An 18159-nucleotide genomic window follows, 5' to 3' on the forward strand; every position below is an offset into this window, starting at 1 on the left:
CTGCGCATCTACTATGGAAATAAATAGGTGCTTTACTACCCATTTTTTTATTTCATTATATATTTTTTTATCTGGTTCGCTTTTGTTATTTCGCATGAAGCGTTTTTAAATATATTGCCAACCCCTGCTTGAGTTGATTTATTTTCCTTTAAGAGTTTATATTAGAGCGTTAGAATTGAAACGTAAATCGTTTTCTTATAATGTACGTAAATGTTTTGTACAACTTTTCGGTGCACCGCGATCCAGTTGACCCTTTCCACTGCCCCTCTTCGGCCTTTGGGGCGCTAGTCGAAAGCCGCACTTCAGATGGGTAGCAATAAAATGTACCGCCGCTCTAACAAGGTTGTAAAATTAGCTTTTTTCCTTAAGCGCTGGCCTAATCCGCGTGTCAGGGCGGCATGTATTCCGTCAAACCCACGGTGGCACGAGGTAGGGACTGAGGAGGTCTTAGTATCAGCGGATCAAAATCGCGAAAAGCCTTGCTAACGAACACACCACCTTTTGCTATCTCTCACGCCGTTAGCTACGTGAAACGAATCAATCGATCATCGATCGAAATCAGCGCGAGCAAAAGGGAGGTGGTGAGACGCGGTCTCGAGCGAGGGAGAGAGGGGGACATATATGTCCACTCGAGATGCGGCAGTTGGCAATCCTCTTCAGATCGTCCAAGGCCCTCCTGCCGGGGTGTGTGCGAAGTGGAGTGGAAAACACAACGCGCATCATGGCATGTTGGTGGTGACCACGGGCTGGACAAGGTTAGGAAAGCGTCCGTTTTCCGTGCCGGTGTCGCTAGTGGCGTAATCGCTAACCAGGTCTTCGGAGCAGTTGGAAGATTTCGCTCCGTTTGCAACTCAGATGGTCAGTGTCTTAAGCGCATAAGCTGATGGCAACCAGTGACAACTGCGGTGTCGAGCAATACACCTCTCAAAGTTTGCACTCGAAAGCGACTCGAAGTTTGCCGATTGTTGTGTAAATTGCATATTTAAGCAGGAATCAATGCTCTACCGTTACTTTTTATCGCCCCATCTTGAGGAAACGAAATCAACCAGCTGAGAAGTGACGGAGGGTTGTTGAAGGAAAGCGAGTTGCTTCGGTCGCTTCTCATCCACGTGGCCGAGCAGAGGGCGGCAAGTTGAAGCAAAAAAAGGGTTAAAAATAACCGAACGAACGCAAGGTCGCCGCGAGCCGACCGAGAGGTGGTGACTAGGAAAAGTCAATAGCCTATGTTTCGTGGACCCGCGTCCTCCGACAGAGAGGTATAAACATAAGGGGGAGGAGTGGGTGGGGGGACACAGCCGAAAGACGCGTAAACACGGACGGAGCGCGCACGGTTGCGTGACATTGTTGTCCGACGGTCGAGGCCTCCCACGGCCCACCAGCCCGGTTTTCTCTTTCCATTCATGTCCGGGGTCCGTCCGGCGCGTGAAGAAGCTTCAGAAAGAAGCGATGATAACAACCCGGGAAATGCAGAGTAGCTGCACAAGCTGGACGAGACGATGGCATAAGGCGCGGGTGCCGAGCACCCTGGCAGAAATCAAACCAAAAAAACCGAATAGGAAAAAGAAAAACCTTTGGCTTTCGTGGTTACGCAACGAAGCCGGCGTCGGGCTCGTTGGGGGCAGCATAAAGCAGTAAACATAATGCTTCGGACGAGCATCGTCGAGCCTTATGCAGTGCCGGCCAGGTTTGGGCTTGTTTGATCCATTTATTTGGGTTTGAAATAGTATTTTGTTTTCCTCCCCCTTCATTGGATCACTAAACAAGCAAAGGTTCAAAGACGCCACCGCTTCTGCCTACAACTTTTCATCTATTTTTCCAACATCCCAATGTGCTACAGGTTTTTCTCCGTATCGGATCGATCCCTGGTTATGCAGCATCATTATTGCCTATCGATTCGTTCTCTTACTTTTACTAAACAAAAAAACACTAAAACATTAACCCCCCGAGCCGGATCCTGCGAACTTTTGTTTGCGAAACAAAATGTGCACAATTTTCCGGTTAAACACTCTTTCTCATAGCAATCTTCTCGCAATTTAGAGTTCAGCGGGTAGTTGAACTAAGTCTTTAACATTTTCACTTACCTCTATCGGCATGTCAGTCTATCGTTCCACTCGTTCATTGACTCGAACTGGAAAATTGAATGTTAAAATAAAGAGGGGGAGGAGGGAGGAAGAAACGCGCCGGAAAAATATTTTCCAATCAATTATGGCTGTCAAATTATGCCCGAAGCGGCTTATACGACGGAAAAGCGTAAAAGCACTCTAGCCAAATGGATTAGGATTAGGCAAAGCAAAAACTAGAGTATGGTGTTTGGAGAGTGTACTTTTCTCTGTCAATGTTTAGTTGTATGCATTTACTTTGCAAATTGTTCTTTTGTTTTTTTTTTGTATTTACTTTACCAATTGTTTTCTAAAGTTGAAAGTTATGTTGACAGTTTAAATTTTATATAGGGTTATTAATCATAACAAGAGACTGTTTTCGCTATTTATTTTTTCCTAAAGCAACAAATATTTTATCTTCTAAGAACGTACGGTTATATCTCGCAAAGAATCAACAAGTGCGGACTGTTTTCCCGCAATCAACACAAATTGATTGATGATCGTCGACACTAACATTCGCTCAACTTCGGGTGACCACCATTAACCCACGGCCTAACGCGGACATTTTGTATGCAACCTACGCGTCACGTCACAAAATTGGGATGATAAATCAACACCACGTGGAAAAAAGGTTTGCCGGCGGTTCGAAGAAACAAGAACCGAAATGAAATGGACCGGAAGCAAAACTTTTTCACCCCACCCAATTTTCCACTGATGTGCGACGCACGCAAAACGCGGTCTCGGCTTCTAAATGGCATGGAAAATGGTTTATAGAAACACGCTCTGTTGGATGGAAATTTGCGTCAAAAGGGAAATGGCTTTGGGGTATAGAATACGTCCCACCAAAAAAAAATAAAGAAAAGGAATCGGTTCCACTCCCGGACATCTGTTACATTGCTCCCAGTTGCCGGTCAATATCTGAGTCAGCGAAGGCCGCAAGATGTTGCCCCTTTATCGAGCGGTTCATGTTGTGATATTTTCCTTTCGTTTCCGATTAATCGCGAAGCCAGGAGGCATGGAGGACCCGAAGTAGAAGTTTCATCTATTTGCTGAATGGAACATTGTACTTTTCTTACTCTTCGCTTGCTCTCACTGAGTTTTGCCTTATTTTAATGTTATCTTTCAATCCACCATCATCTTCCCGTTCGTTCCGATCGCATCGGGAACGGCTTCTGTCCCGGGGCCGTTTTCGTTGTTTTCTGTCCACGTTCCTATTTCACCAGCTTGCAACCGACCATATGTTTTTTTGCCCGGCGGACCGAAACCTCCCTGTTTCCTTCTCCCCCTGGCCGGAAGGAGTTCGATGGTAGCGCAATATTTGATCTTTGCCAGATAACCCCCGAAGAAAGGCCGTTTAAGTGAAACGTATTTTCCGCGTTCGGTGTTTGGTGAAAGGAAGAACGTTGGCGGAGGGGGTGATGCCAGCATCATTACTTTGGGTTATCGACGACGTTTCGATCCGGCGACTGCTGCTAGTCCCGTGTGCGAAGTGCATTTCCACGCTCCAATAGATCACCAAAAGCGCAACCAAAGGCCCCTAATGGGTTTCTGATGCAGAAATGCAGAATTCTTGATAACGACCCTTCCCCCCCTCCCTCCCTCCCCTTTTCCCGCCTCTTTGGAACGGCTTTGGCTGGCAAAAGGTGGGACACGAAACACTCACACATCCCCAACGCGACCGCAAGGGAAAAGTGAAGTCTATTTTTACTAACGACTCTCGTCACCGAGCGGTGCTCGGAACATCTCTCGAGCCGGCAGCTGGGACTTCTGGCGCTACTGGTGCGTGGCATTCCACTGGTAAAGGGTAGAAGTATATTCTATTTCGCGAATGTACGCTGCATCTCGCTGCACTTGGACGGCTCATAACGCTGGGGGAGGTTGAAATGGTTTTGCATCTCTGAAGATGCTGTTCCGTTCTTGCTTCCATATGATCTACATCGACACCCGATCGCATATGAACAACCCAGAGAGACGTATCCAAACAATCAATTCCAACCAAGCGAATAGTCCGTCCGAGCGTCACCATTGGATTTGCGTTATATTTTGCTTTTTAAGGTTAATGCATACATGCTATTTTCGAACCCTCTTCATGTGAGCAGGGGGCAAACACGACCAACCACAGGGTTGTTTTATTTTTTCTCCATTTGCGTGCCCTCTCCTAACGGAAAAATCTTGGCCCAGTTGGGGGAAAAAAAATCCTCCACCCTCTCAGAACGGAACGAGCTTGATGGACATGCGAGCAGAAGAACCAGAAGAAACAACAATCCAACACTGGTGTTTATTTGTGCAGAACACCATTGCAGATGGAGTCGGAAAAGGGTGGTACGAATTAGTACCGGCGCAAATAATTAGCACCCCCCCCCAACTCTGAAATGAGATGGGATTTTGCAAAGCCCGACCAACGCACGGGGAAAATTCGACCACCGAAAGAAGGAAACGCCGAAGAAGGCTGGCCACTCACTGTCTGGCCAAATGTGGGTTGAATGGACGAAGAAAAATCAAAATGGGTAATTTTCGATCGCAGCAGGAATAACCAAAAAAAAAACCAGTTCGAGCAAGGGAAGTGATATTGATCTTCACATTCTGGGGGGAACAATCCATCAGAGAAAGAAATTGTTAAAGATGGAAAACCAACATTCATTCGTAAATAATTTTCTGTTGCTTTTTTTTTAAATCGGTACAGTTTAAGCTCAGGAATATTAATATCAGTTAATATTAGAAATTTCATGCAATATTATTGATAAATAATTACTTATTTGTGAAAGGAATTATTTTTCCACATTTTCTCTATCTTGTCGAAACAAAAACGATCCCCAAAGTACACTTTCTTATGAACATGGTATGTAGAATGTATTTAAAAAAAAGCAAGGACGTTAGGAATACCGAAAACCACAATGTAAAATATATAAAAGTTGTTTGAAATTTTGATCTTTGAACTAAAAATGGGTTTGAACCAAAAATTGACCCGAACTTGGCACGTTTTCCAATATGCGCCACGTGATCGGGAAGCTGATGACGGACGATATGATGATACTACGCTCACCCCAATGGGTCACACGGGTCGCAAAAGGTGGGTGGCGTTGTCTCATCAACATCAACGTCATTTCCATCGCCCTTTTCCAACACGACGCGAATCGCGTGCGACATTATCGTGAGTGAGTTATAATTTATTTTAAACTATTCTATTATTAAATTTACACCTCCTTTTCGCCCAACGTTGCGCGTAACGGCACACAAACTACTACGGCCCGTCCCCATGGAGTGTGTGTTGCTAAAATTAACTTCAATTTGTTGACGTTTCGCACACTTCCATGTTCCCATGTTCGGTTAACCCCGGGTGGAGGCGGCCGAAAGATTCTCGCGATGTTTTGTTGAAATAAGGGCGTGTGTCTCATTCATGGGAATATTTTTTTTTGTTTTTTGTTTGTGTATATTTCCGCCAAATCGTCTCCTCTCCGTTTGTAGGTTAGTTGCCCGTTCGGGACTTTTGGCATCGGTCGTTTTGGCGTCATAAATATTCATACACGATTTTTTACGCGTCCATTCATCGTTTATTTCTATTGCTGTTTTAAGCCCTCGCTCGTCTTTGGATGACTCGTTGTGTTGTTGTGTTATATTTCTCTGAACTGTGTTCCAAGATAGAGACAACACAGTTCGAGTCAGAAAAAGCACATCTTTATGTTCTACAATTAAAATTCCTGTTCGAGAGGGTGGTGGATTGCTTTTGTCGGCAAAAAGGTGGAAACAAATTCCACCGACGCAATAAAGCACCAAAGCACTCCACACCATCTCGTGTGGTCCGATCGAGAGAAATCCTTCCACCCGGCAGTTTCCCTGTAATTTCCCGCATGGGAAAAACCTATCCTGCCTAATGTCTGGGGGAACTGTCGGGTCGGTCGGATCATCCCTTTTGATCGTAATTCGTCGAATGTCCTGCCTTGGTCATTTGATCCCGAGCCGAGTGAGCAGAGAGTTTCCCATCATTTCCCTGCCAGAAGTGGTGTGGACCCTTCGGCGAAGAGACCACCCCGGGTGTTTACGGAAAGACATTAACGGAGGCAGGCCCTCCACTTACACATGCCGGACGCAATCATTCGGTCAAATTAGTGGAATATCTTCCGTCAAAAGCTAAACCCCGGGCTGGTTGCTTGTTTCCATTCACTGCGGCCGGGGGTTGGCTGTAATGGATTTATGCCGTAATAAAACGCCTGCCACCGCAGCACCTTGTTTGATCCGGTGGTCAACCGTCATGTGCGGTTCCTTTGGTGAGCGTTCCGTAGTTTACGGCTCAGTTCTCCGTGCGTTTCCTTTCCTCCGAAAGGGGCGGTCAAGCGAAAGGTGAGCTTCAAGACCAGAACTGTGTCACTTAGCGAGGGGGAAAATCTTCCACCAGAGGGCATGTTTTAGGTACAAAATAAAAGGACCTCTATAACCTGTTGCCGGGATTTCGTTTCGTAGCTCGCAGCAGAGAAATTTAATTTATGAAGTGAGACATGGTCACATCCACTGAGAGCCTTGCTTCAAATTCGAACCTACGTCTCACAGCCGAAAGGTGTTTGTTTTTCAGAAAACGATGCATTTTTTTTCTGATAATGGTGCCGAAAGAGACAAAGAGTATTGGTGGGCTTGACACAGACATATACACGGGTTACAGCACCTACTGGGAAGGACGTACTCGCTCCCTGCTGCGTAATGAACCAACATGCAGCCCAAGTTACCAGGTTTTCTTTCAACCCCCGTAAAGACCTCGTCCTTCGCTCCGTGTGGTCAACAAACCCAACCGGAATGAAGTAGTGTTGGTGGTGGTATCGCCCTGGAAAAATTGTTTCCCTATTTACATCTCATTTTTCTCCGAACGGCGATCGATTCATCACTCGGCGCCCTTAAACGAAGGACTCCTCCTTAGCCTCAAAGACAAAGAATCGTTCAACTCCCAGCGAGCAGTTCAATTAATATCCTTTCTCTCGTCTCTCGTCTTTATCTTTGCAGCAACCCCACGACGGACGATCTGGAGCTGTCGGCTATTTTTACATCGAACTCGGTAAGTAGCGCCAGGGGGAAAAGCTTTAGGATATCGCTAATTAGACACGCCACTTTTGGCGATGTTATCAATTAGGTGCTGGCTGCCAACTCTTAATACCTTGCTAATGAGCTTCATCATTTAAAGGCGGATCTGTGGCGTTAAGTTGTCGATTAACTTCGGGAAACATGGATTGCCTAAAGCTCGAATTTTCGGTTTTTGAAAAACTGCCGCGTAAATGTTGGCTTCTGTATTTTGCAACACCCGGGTATTTTGTCTTTAAAGTCCTCTTTTTTATTGAATTTATAGATTCGAAATCTGCGACATATTTTGTCTTCTGAAGGTTCCACTTTGTTAGTATTACAAGAGTTAATTTCCTCCTTATAGAATTTCAGTGCATTTGGCATCTATATATCTCTTATGCCTTGTCTTTCACCCTGCAAAGCACATCAAACAACACGTGATTGTTCTAAAACGGTATGCATTAACCTCCGCAGGGAGTTTAATTCGTTACTGCAGGAGATGCCTCTGCCCTGAGTCATCTCGGTTATGCCACCACAGCGTTGCATCGGTTGCAATCGGCAACACTTGCTCGCCGGGGGAAACTGCAAAGCTCAAGCTCCCACTCGAGCAGCCTTTTGCGGAAATACCAAAGTCAACGACGACAACAACGTGTTGAGTTGCAACAGAGAAGCTTCATTCAGAGGCCGGACATGTTGCTGTCCGGGGATAGAAATCTGCCGATAATGGATTTCCCTCGTTAGAAGGACATTCCTTTGCATCACGTGCATACTGTCACAAACCAGTACTGGTATGACTCGATCATTCCTTCGGTTGGATGGAAGGGTTTGAGATGAGTTTCTGTTGTATGTAACCCTTTTCTGCACAATTGATTTAATAACTGTCTTGAGTCAAAGTGCCTTCGATTATTTATCGAACAACCGATTAAATTGCACCAAAAAAAGAGAATCTCACAAAAAGAAACCTAACGGAGCTGGTAAAAACTTCCAAAAGCAGATGGCTCCTCGTCGATGGCAACAAAGGAGGCTTCGGTGATCCTTTTTCTGTAGGATCTCTCATACAAACATCGTTAAACACCAACACACAGGGATTTGTTTACTGGTCTCCCTTTCTCGCTCACACCCACAATCCGTTTCGTTTCGCTAGAACAAAACCATCACAGAATCTTCTCTCAAACTCCCATGTTTTTCACAAACTTTTGGTCCATTTCGTCCTCTTTCTTCCCCGTTGATCCTTGTGGTTTTATTGTTTGTTGTTTGTCGCTCTCTCTTTCCCTCTCTCTTTTCCTTCTATTGGTCAATGGTTTGTACTCTTTCGTGCTGCATATGTTGCCAGCTTTTCCTACTCTTTCCTTTCTCGCTGTCTATGCTTCGCCGTTGCCTACAAGGTGCGTCCCTGGGTCGACGAGCATGTGCAGCACCGTTCGGTCGTTGGTCCCTCAGCCTGAGTCTATTGAACTGCTGGCCTCGGTACGCCGTGTAGATGTACCAATTTCGTTTTCCCAGCTTCCAGCCCCGAAAACCACACACCATTCTAGCGGGTTGCATCCGCCAGCTCTTCGGCATTTTTTGCTCTTCTTGTGCATCGACACGCTCTCGTACTCTCCGTTTCTCAGTGTCTCTCCGAGCCAAAGGAATACACGCCGTTGAACTTTGTGCTTTCGTGTGCGGATCAGATCCGGTTCCGGAGGGCCCGGAGAAGCATCGTCACGGTAAAGCGCCACCGTACGCCGCGCGAGAAACACGTGCCTTTCGACAGTGAACCTCCAAGGTGTTATCAACCGTGACGAAAACCCGAAACCAAAAAAACAAAACACATCAAACCGGGAGCCATATCAGAGGACGCATCCGCACATATCAACACCCAAGTGAAATCCCGGAACCGGACATCAACGACCGATTGATTACCGAAAACCCAAATAAAAAAAAAACGCGACTGCATAATCAAACTCCCACCGAAGCGAAGGGCGCCGAAAGCATATACAGCACAAGGGCCCTGAAGTGTCTTCTTCATTAGCTAACGCGAACGCCATGCAAAGTGGAAATGTGACCAGTTTTTTCCCTCGACCAGACACCTTGCTTTAACTCAATCAAGCGGAACTGCATTGATTCAACCGTTTTCGGTACGTTCTGGTGGAAAACATATCCGAGTGATTTGTGCAACTTGCCTTGAGCATAAAAACCTTTTTAAAGTGTGCTTAACTGCTCAATGTTGGTGTAGAATTGCTACAAATATTGGTGAAACGAATGACAGCGAAAAGTTTTCCAAACTCACTTGTAATAATACGAAGAAAACCTTACCGAAAGTGAACAAAAGTGGTGCATTCAGCAAGTGTTCTCTCGTGTCCAACAGTGGTGAGTTGTGAAACTTCAATTTCTGCTTTATTTTGCAATGATATGTTAAGATTTATTACATCGTCCGTTCGATGCAAAGTGTTTCCCGGTGATTCCTTAAAGTTGGTTAGTTCGCAAATAAAGTTCACAGTCTTTCCGATGCACAACAACACCCAAAGGTGGCTGCGATTGGATCGAAAGATGAAGCAGCGCTTGCTGAGACCGGCCTGTTGCTGCTTTCTCGTTTGAATGCACACCTTCCTGTTTGCTGCTTTTAATGCTTTTCTTCAAAATAATACTCCACACAGTTTCTCCAACAACTGGAATGGAACTCCGAATTACCTCCTTCTCCCTCGTTTGGAGAAATAGCTTCACCGTGATTCATAACCCGCGAGAGCAACACCTCGTTCCGACCGGTGATGACCTCGGCCGGTGGGTGGAAAAGGCGAGCGAAGCAAACATCCAGAGTTGGTGAAATTCTAACTCCACCGGTAGATGGATCACTCAATCATCATTACGAACCTCCCGCGCGCGAGGATTGAGAACGAAGCAGAGATCGCACGTCTTTTGTGGAAGAGAAACGTGACGTAGACCAATGCATTTCTCGGCTCACGGCTTAGAGCATCCCTGTACGACGAAAGACACCGAAGAAGAGGTGGAACTACACGGTCCCGTTCTGGAGCCAGCTGTAGGAATATTCCACTGTTGTGTGCTTCCGAATCCGTTTTGCCAAGCGAACCTGATGGTTGACAGCTGGAACGAAACAGATCGAAGGCGCGACGCTCGTCTGAGGTCACAGATCTCGCATGAGACGTGATCCTAAACCCGCGGACTAGTCCTTCCACTCGACATCTGCTCGCTCCTCAATCGAGCGTTGTTGTCGTGCCTTCACGTTTATGGTTTACATCTCAGTCCCTAACCAACCATAAGGCAGGATGTGGAACTTAAGAGGAAGAACTCGAAAATGGAACCCGGTTTCGGGATCCGCAGGTACCTGAGAGTAGCGTGCAGACTACAAGCGTAAGCCCTAAGCAGCAGTGTGCAGGTTGCGGTAGCATTCGATATTTAGGTTATTTAGAATACGTTCCCGCTTGAGGACGGCATATGCTGTATTCGATTTCGTTATCCGCCTTGAGGTTTATGTTTCCAATTCGTTTCTATGCTTTGGTACATCTGCCACGTGGCGGATGGAAAAGAAGCTGGTCTCCGATTACCCACTTGCCGATCGCAAACAAGACACAAGATAAGAACACTCGGACCATGGTCTCGCAGTGCCTTCCGCCATCTTACCATCAGATGCTGGACGATGAAGAAGCCCACGGACGCCGAAGAATGGAAAACCTAAACGTCCGTGACGTAACACTGGAAGCACACATTCAGACACGCGGTTCCGCTCGTTAATGACCTTACCGAAAGGTTTTGTGTTTAATTCCGCTACCATTGTGGTATATCTGTGTTATTATTATCGATTACACCCTACCGGGCGTATCTTCCACTCTACTTTTCCTTTTCACCCACTGGAAGCGCTATTGCGCAACAACAGCGCGTTTTCAATGCTCTTCTCTAATCGTTTCCATGCTGCGCTTTTTCTCTTCGTCGTCCGTTATCATCGGTTTTGTTGTTGCATAAAGTCGCCATCGTCTTGCATCCGCCATCCGATCGAAGTTGGCTTTTCTCTGTGTGCAATCTTCGGTATCCTTCGGTTTGCTATTCTAAACGATACACTGTGGCACATTTCACGCACATTAACCACGCATCAAAGCGTGCGATTATTTTTGTTTCGAGAGTGAACGCGAGTTTTTGGGCATGATGTTGTAAAATGGAGGATATCACGTGGCTGCAATCGAGGGTTTTGTGTAAACGTTTGTGTTGTAAGTTGATTTTTACATTTTTTTAAACGCTACCGGAATATGGTGTACAACAATGTTGCGGAAAAAATCACCTTATCTTGTATAAAGACACATGCATCTGGAGCTGTCATTCACTGGAAGCGACGAATTTAGATGTTTCCGCACTTTTTATGCGACTCGCGATAAAGATCTATTGTTTTGATGTTGGTTGTATTTTCAAAAGCAAGGTCTATACTTTTATTAATTTAACATGAACACGAATTGGGTCTCTGTTATCCTTCACGGTTGTTGATGACCTCGTTTACTATCGGAAAATAAACTTACAGCCTTCATTAGGATATCGTGTTACAAACATCATCGAATTGCTCTTTTAATCTGCTCATCCATGAACCCTTGCCCCGTCAAATCCACCCCGTGGTGTTGATTCCTCCGAGCGACGGACTGGGAAACAAACATCGGCATTTAAAACCAATCGAGAAGTGCCGGTTACGCTCCGGTGGAAAGCGGTTCGATTTTTCCTCGACCCTTCTAATTGGATGGGACCAAGATGATCCTACACCCCGGTAGCCGTACCGGGCTGTAGCTGCTGTGTAAAGTGTGAGTGCAAAATAGTGAAAATTGAATTTCCACTAACGAGCCTCGAGAGAAGAAAAAAAAACACGAACAAGAAATGCCACTCAACTGCAAACACACACACACACATAAGGTGGGAAAACGTGAATTTTCCATCGCTTCAAACGTAAAAGAGGTACCATGTCATGTTGGTAGAGGATTAGGCGGATCAGGTGACGCGGTTGACCGGACGAACTGGGATCGGGTTGAACCTACCTTCTACTTCCGGCTTTGACTCTTTTACTCCGGAAATGGGTTCGGTTTATTTGGGTCTAATTCGATTTGCACAACGTTACGACCGCGAGATCCATGTGACATTCGTGTGCTGGATTGACGGTTGTAGACCACGATGAAATTAGACGCAATTTTACATTTTCCTAATTATTCAGTTAGCCATCCAAGTGGTAAGTTTATGGCTTGTCCTTCTGAATTGAAGTAATGTTTTGTTCCCGAGAATTATTGTGATTTGAATGACAGGATCTCTCGTAAATAGATGACCATAGCAGCGCACTTTAGCTGTCCAGCAAGTTTGTCCTGTCTGCCGTCAGTCTCAGAAGATCTAGATGAGGACTGTTCAAACCTCTTGGCTAGACGCCAGCTGCCAAAACAATCGGACGAACCTGCCAAAATTTTGCGCCCGATTCTCAACGATTGTTTCCGAACCGGTTCGATCCGAGATTGTTTTGTTTTATTCCCACATTCAACAAGTCAAACTGTATGCGCATCGCTTATGTCGTTCGGGCTGGAGTATTTACCGTAGCAATAAATAAATCTCAGCAAGCGCCTCGCACAATCGAACAATCAAGCAACCATCGGCCGATCCATGTCCAGGGGCAACACGGCGGGCGGGAGATAAAAGTGAACCAGATAAGTGTGATGTTGGGGCTGCCAAATATTTACACATCGAACTGTCAATCGTTCGAAGGTGGTGGTACCCGGGGGCCATGCTGAGGTGGCGTGATTAGCAGAACACTATATGGCATTGCGAGGGTTGAAATAACGGCATCTATTATTTTTCGGTAGTGATAGAACACTGACAAACAACAACATCGGCTATGACTAAGGGCGAACAGCCGTCGGTTGTTTACCCAAATCACATGCTCACGATTTATCGGACAGTCTACCGGGGGCAGTGGATGAGTAATAGGAACCGGAAGAAACAATCTCTTTCTCTAAACTTACCCCTTATTGTGAAACGCAACACCTGTAACACTGCTGCTTCCATTCTTTATGTAATTGTTTCACAACCAACATGTGCGTTGTATCCGCAGGACACAATGAGCAATAATTAGTACCTTCTCGGAGCTCATTCTTGAGCCTCAAGCGTACATTAAACTTACCCCGAGGGAGTTTCCTGTGAAGACGCGACGCTTATCTGCCGTAATCTGGTGGACAATCCCGGCTAAGGGCACGGCTTACTGATAGCCGATTAAGATAAAGAAGGTTTTTCGATCGATCGATGTTCCATGTCGATGTTGTCAAGTAAGCCCTTAAGAATGTGTCATAAAAATCTGAACCCTCGTTACGTGCGCAAATTGACGATTTCTGTTTCAAGTACTAACGTGGATTGGTTTTTTCATGGTTGCCCAACAAAATAGTACATTCTATCGATGTTTTGAAGCGATGTCTAGAATTGACGTATATCCGTACCGTGAGTGAGTGGTCCTAGTGGATCACTTGATGAACTTATAGCAACTCGGCTACGTCATCCTTTCACACTCGATCAGAGGATGTTGACGTTCTTATACATTCCTTAGAGTTCTAGAAACATTCTGGTTCTGGAGGTTCAGCGAAGTTCGGTTTTACAAAAGTAATATGATCTAAAACCGCAAAATAAATTTTATCCACTGGAGTGTCTAGACCTATGGTCTATATCACTTGCATCTCCAAGGAATCAACCTATCCTATCCCATATCCGTACACACCTTCGGTTTCTACTACTTCCTAACCGCAAGTTCTACAACTATTGAGGTGATAAATGTATAGATTGTTGAAAAAATGCGCCACCCCTTGCCTGGTGGTGGTATATTACCCCCATGTAAGTATGTGTGTGTGTATGTGCTATCACAAGGCGCAACACTGAAGCACTAATCAGTCCAGCATTCGTAGTCGATGGTGGTGGCCGGCGGGTTTAATGAAACTGATACGGGCCGGCCTCAGCCGCACACGGAGGCAGAGGCCATTTAATTGTTACTGTCCAACATCCCCGCCCCCCTCCCCTCGCTACACAAAGTCCCCACAAGTGGTCGATAAAGCGCGCGCGAGGTTGGTGTTGTTGCGCTCGGACCGTAAAGTGGCCAATCGCGAATCTATCGTCGACCGAGACGCCCGAGTTTTAAACTTCGCTGCCACAGCTTGAACTGTGGCAGTTTTATTGACCATTGGCGTCGTTCGTCGGTGTGCAGCGTGTGCTGTGTGTTGAGTGAAATTATAAACATCGGTTAATGTGAGTTTGCAAAAATATGTCGAATCCGGGGAACATTCATCCCCGGCTGTCCAGTGTGCAGAGGGGGTTGCAAAATTTAAGAAAAAAACAACGTTAAACTAGCACACACAGGCCGTGGTTTCGTGACCACTGTAGACACGGACTGTGGCGCTCGATTAGGGTCAAGTTCATACATCCTCTTCCGCGATTGGCGAACAAAAAGTGGAAGTGAACAACGGGACGTGAACAAGTGGACTGAGAAAGTCAAGCGAAATAAGCGTCCGCGAAACGGAAAGTCTGATAGAAAGTGAAATAAACTGTGGCATAAAAGAAAAATGGCCTTAATAATAAACTGTGCCCAATTTTTGTTTAACTTTACCCGTTCACATTATGGCATCTTATCTAATTAAATGCTGATAAAAGCTGAAATACAAAACTCTTCAGCTCTTTAATTACCATCGTGGTTATAATATTGCAGCGTCTTAAATTCAACAAAGGAACAATCGAGTATCGTTAATTGCTTTATCAAACGGCGTCCGACAATATTGTTGCATCGATTGACGTCGTCGAAAGCATATCAAATAAATTGCTCGCTAGGCTCGCCATGCTTTCCCCGCGTGTCCAACCATCATGGTGATGATGATGGCGTTGGAAGATAAATAAGGAGAAATAATCCCTATCAGTCCCACCGGCGCGCAACCCTCATGAATGTTGAGTTCGGCTCGTTCGAGGTGATTAAATAATAATAGCCCAATTCGGGGACGGCCAAAAGTCACGTGCAAGTAATCGGGCGGCCACGACCCAACCGACACCCCTTTATGATCGATCGCACGTCGATCGATTAGTGCCCGTGACATTTGTCTCGTGCAGAAGATCACCGAATCGGTGTGCATGCTAAAATAAAACGAACCCTCTGGAGGAGTCTCTCCAAAAAGAAGATTTTCCTTCGGGCTTCTATATCATCCCATGCGGGGTAATTAGTTGATAAGAAATGGGCCGGTTTTGGAAGCCATACCGTCGAGCTACTATTTACAGTACCGGCCGTTTGCAATTACAATTGACCATTGCGGAGTAATTTATTGCCACTCGGACGTACGAGTATCATTGTTAAGCCCGCGAAAAGGAAAGAAGCTCTCTGTGTAAGGGTGAATCGAGACTGGGACAACCGCTCTTTATCGCGACAATCTTGGAGAAGGCATCGTATTGAGTTAAGATATAGCAAGTAGCAAGAAAAAAAAGAATTGAACGAAAACAATCTCGTGACCGATTTGGCCCCGGGACGAGTGAGAGCACCAATAAATCATTCTATCCTATCGGTAATCTCTGATCGTCGGTTTCGGCTGAACGCCGATGAGTTGCAGAAACAACCCGGGAAGAATGTATGACAACAAATGGCCAACTGAAGCGCCAGTCCGCTGTCAGCTCTGGATGATTGGTAAACCGGGTGCCCGGTGCAACATCAACCGGAAGAAGACTGTAGTAGTAGTCGTAGTAGTTTGAGGGCAAGAGACTTTGACCAGCAGGGCATAATTTGTTAGATTATCCGATATAAAGCAAAGGCCACCCGCTCCATTGAGAAGTTTTGTAAACCCTTATCAAGTGTACGATAGAGCGGGTTACGACAGATACGCTTCCCCAAAAACATGTAGCAATCCATGTTCCCGCTTATGTCATAAAACCCGTTTCTTGGGAAGCCGTTAAACACTTCCGTACAATTTTCAGGATCTTTATTGATTCCAAAGAATCCCCCCCCTATCACTTATCTATCGTCCTATCTTCGCCGATGACGCCTGGTATCTCCGTATTCTCGTGCCTTCTGCCAACGTTATGATGTTCATACATCGAACACCGATACACTTTCCCTTCCGCGGTCAGTAATCCTTCGCCATCAATCATCTTCGCAAACCTCTGAAGAAAATATTCGCGATAAGAGCGTACAAGCACGAAGAACAGGGAAAAAGGAAAAAGCAACTCCCCTTCCCCAAAAAACGGTGCTCCTCCGAAAAAGTCCCGCACGGTTATCGCGGAAAGTTCCATCTTGTCGAACGCCACAAACGCCAATCAACCGGCGGTAGGTTAGTTGAATTGCGATTTCGCCGCGTATCTTCAGCTCAGTATCGTTTAGAGCGTCCACGGAAAGAGTCTTATCGGGTTGTAGGTTTATACCGGCCTATACCGTGTGTTCGGGTCATACGTACAGTGGATATATTATTTACCCCATCTATTCTATCGATTCAGATGAACCAGTGACATTGTGTAAAGCAAAGCAAGTGTTTGTTGTGAAGTGAAAGTGGAAGCAAGAGTTCTTGTGATTTTCCAACCAATTGATAAGCAAACGCTGGAGTACTGTAGTGTAACCGTCGTAATCGTAAATGGAAACAATCTACCAGAAAAGACAACGGTGTCGTGCAAAGATGTTGCTCAAGAATCGACAATCCTACAGCATCACCCGGCTGCGGCCGGCCAGTACGGTGACGTACCAAAGTAACGCCCTCCAGCGGCAGAAGCTCCGGCTCGGTTACAGTGTGTTGCGTGCGTACGGCGCATATCTCGGATATGGAGACACCGGCCACATACGGCTGCCGGTGGGCGATGGAAGTGAACATTCCGTGCGACCCCAGGAGCAGTACACGTCACGTCGCTACCCGGACGACGATGAGGATTTCCCGATGGCGGAAACTAAGGGCGACCACTGGGATGAGGAGGGACATTACCTAACGGTATGATGGTGGAACAAGTTTCAATCCATTCTGGAACTTCCTCGAATCATCTTCTGAGCGCTTTCATGGCCTTCAATGGGCTGCTCTTGATGTCCATTTGTTGTGTCCAAGTTTGTACATCTTCATGTGTAAAAATAAATCACAACTCATCCACAAACCTTCATCTGGAAACGGTGGCGCTATATGTTTTATTTCTTCCATCCATCATCACACGACAACCTTAATCCCTCTGGTCAATCAAAGCACGGTATTCGGGGAGAGGTATTTACATCCGGCTCCACACCCCGCCCCCTTACTGTTGTAAATATTTTTCTGTGGGCTCGACTTTATTGACGCAATCTGTTGTTGCTACGGTTCGACTTTTGCCAAATAGACATCAGCTCCAGATATGTGTGAATCTCTCGTGGAAAACTTCACCGGTCAGTCGCCCAACGCCTACTGTTGTTTATTTAAGACGGTTTGTCACCCAACAACGTCTACCACGGCTACTGTGATCACGCTATCGATAAAACTTACCGTTTAAACCCGATTTCCGGTATGCAGAAACTTCAGGAAGCGGCGTTCTTTTGTTGAATCACTCACTCTATATCGAACTGCTTATCATTCCGCCTGTTGGTACCAACATTCCACAACTTCTGCAACCCTGCGCACCATCTTTATCGCACAACAGAAGCAAAAGAAAGGTGCAGTGATAGCATCGCAATTGCATCCCGAATCACACAGAGTCCTTACGTCGAGGGTGTTAGAAACGTGGCACCGCTGGGAAAGCGTGCGCAACTGATAACGGTCGTGGACACATCCGCGGGGTCATGCTCGACTTGTAAATTTTACAACGGTAGCAAGCCGGTACTACTGTTTGCTCAAGTGTCCCACGATAAGATCATGTTCGATAGGTAAACTACGCATCGCGGTTAATTGAAGAACACTATCGATGATTGTTATCGGGGCCTTGAGGATCTGGGACGTTTTTTTTTTTCTTTCATATACTTCTGTTTGCCAATTTCACTTTCCATTCGAATACCGCCCTTTGATGAACGCGATGGCACACAGTGGCTAACAGAGTGGACTTTTGATATGAC

At 45.9% G+C, this 18159-nt stretch overlaps 1 protein-coding gene across 1 annotated transcript in view; it reads left to right on the top strand.

Moving 5' to 3' along the window:
- LOC131294650 (uncharacterized) overlaps positions 1 to 18159 on the top strand; it is a 42145-nt gene that overhangs the window by 18110 nt on the left and 5876 nt on the right. Inside the window, exons 2-3 of the mRNA XM_058322694.1 lie at positions 7089 to 7140; positions 16751 to 17080. Of these exons, the coding sequence (XP_058178677.1) occupies positions 7089 to 7140; positions 16751 to 17080 (382 nt within the window). The remainder of the gene's footprint in view (positions 1 to 7088; positions 7141 to 16750; positions 17081 to 18159) is intronic.

The sequence above is a fragment of the Anopheles ziemanni genome, chromosome 2 (genome assembly GCF_943734765.1).
Source record: "Anopheles ziemanni chromosome 2, idAnoZiCoDA_A2_x.2, whole genome shotgun sequence".
Taxonomy (NCBI): domain Eukaryota; kingdom Metazoa; phylum Arthropoda; class Insecta; order Diptera; family Culicidae; genus Anopheles; species Anopheles ziemanni.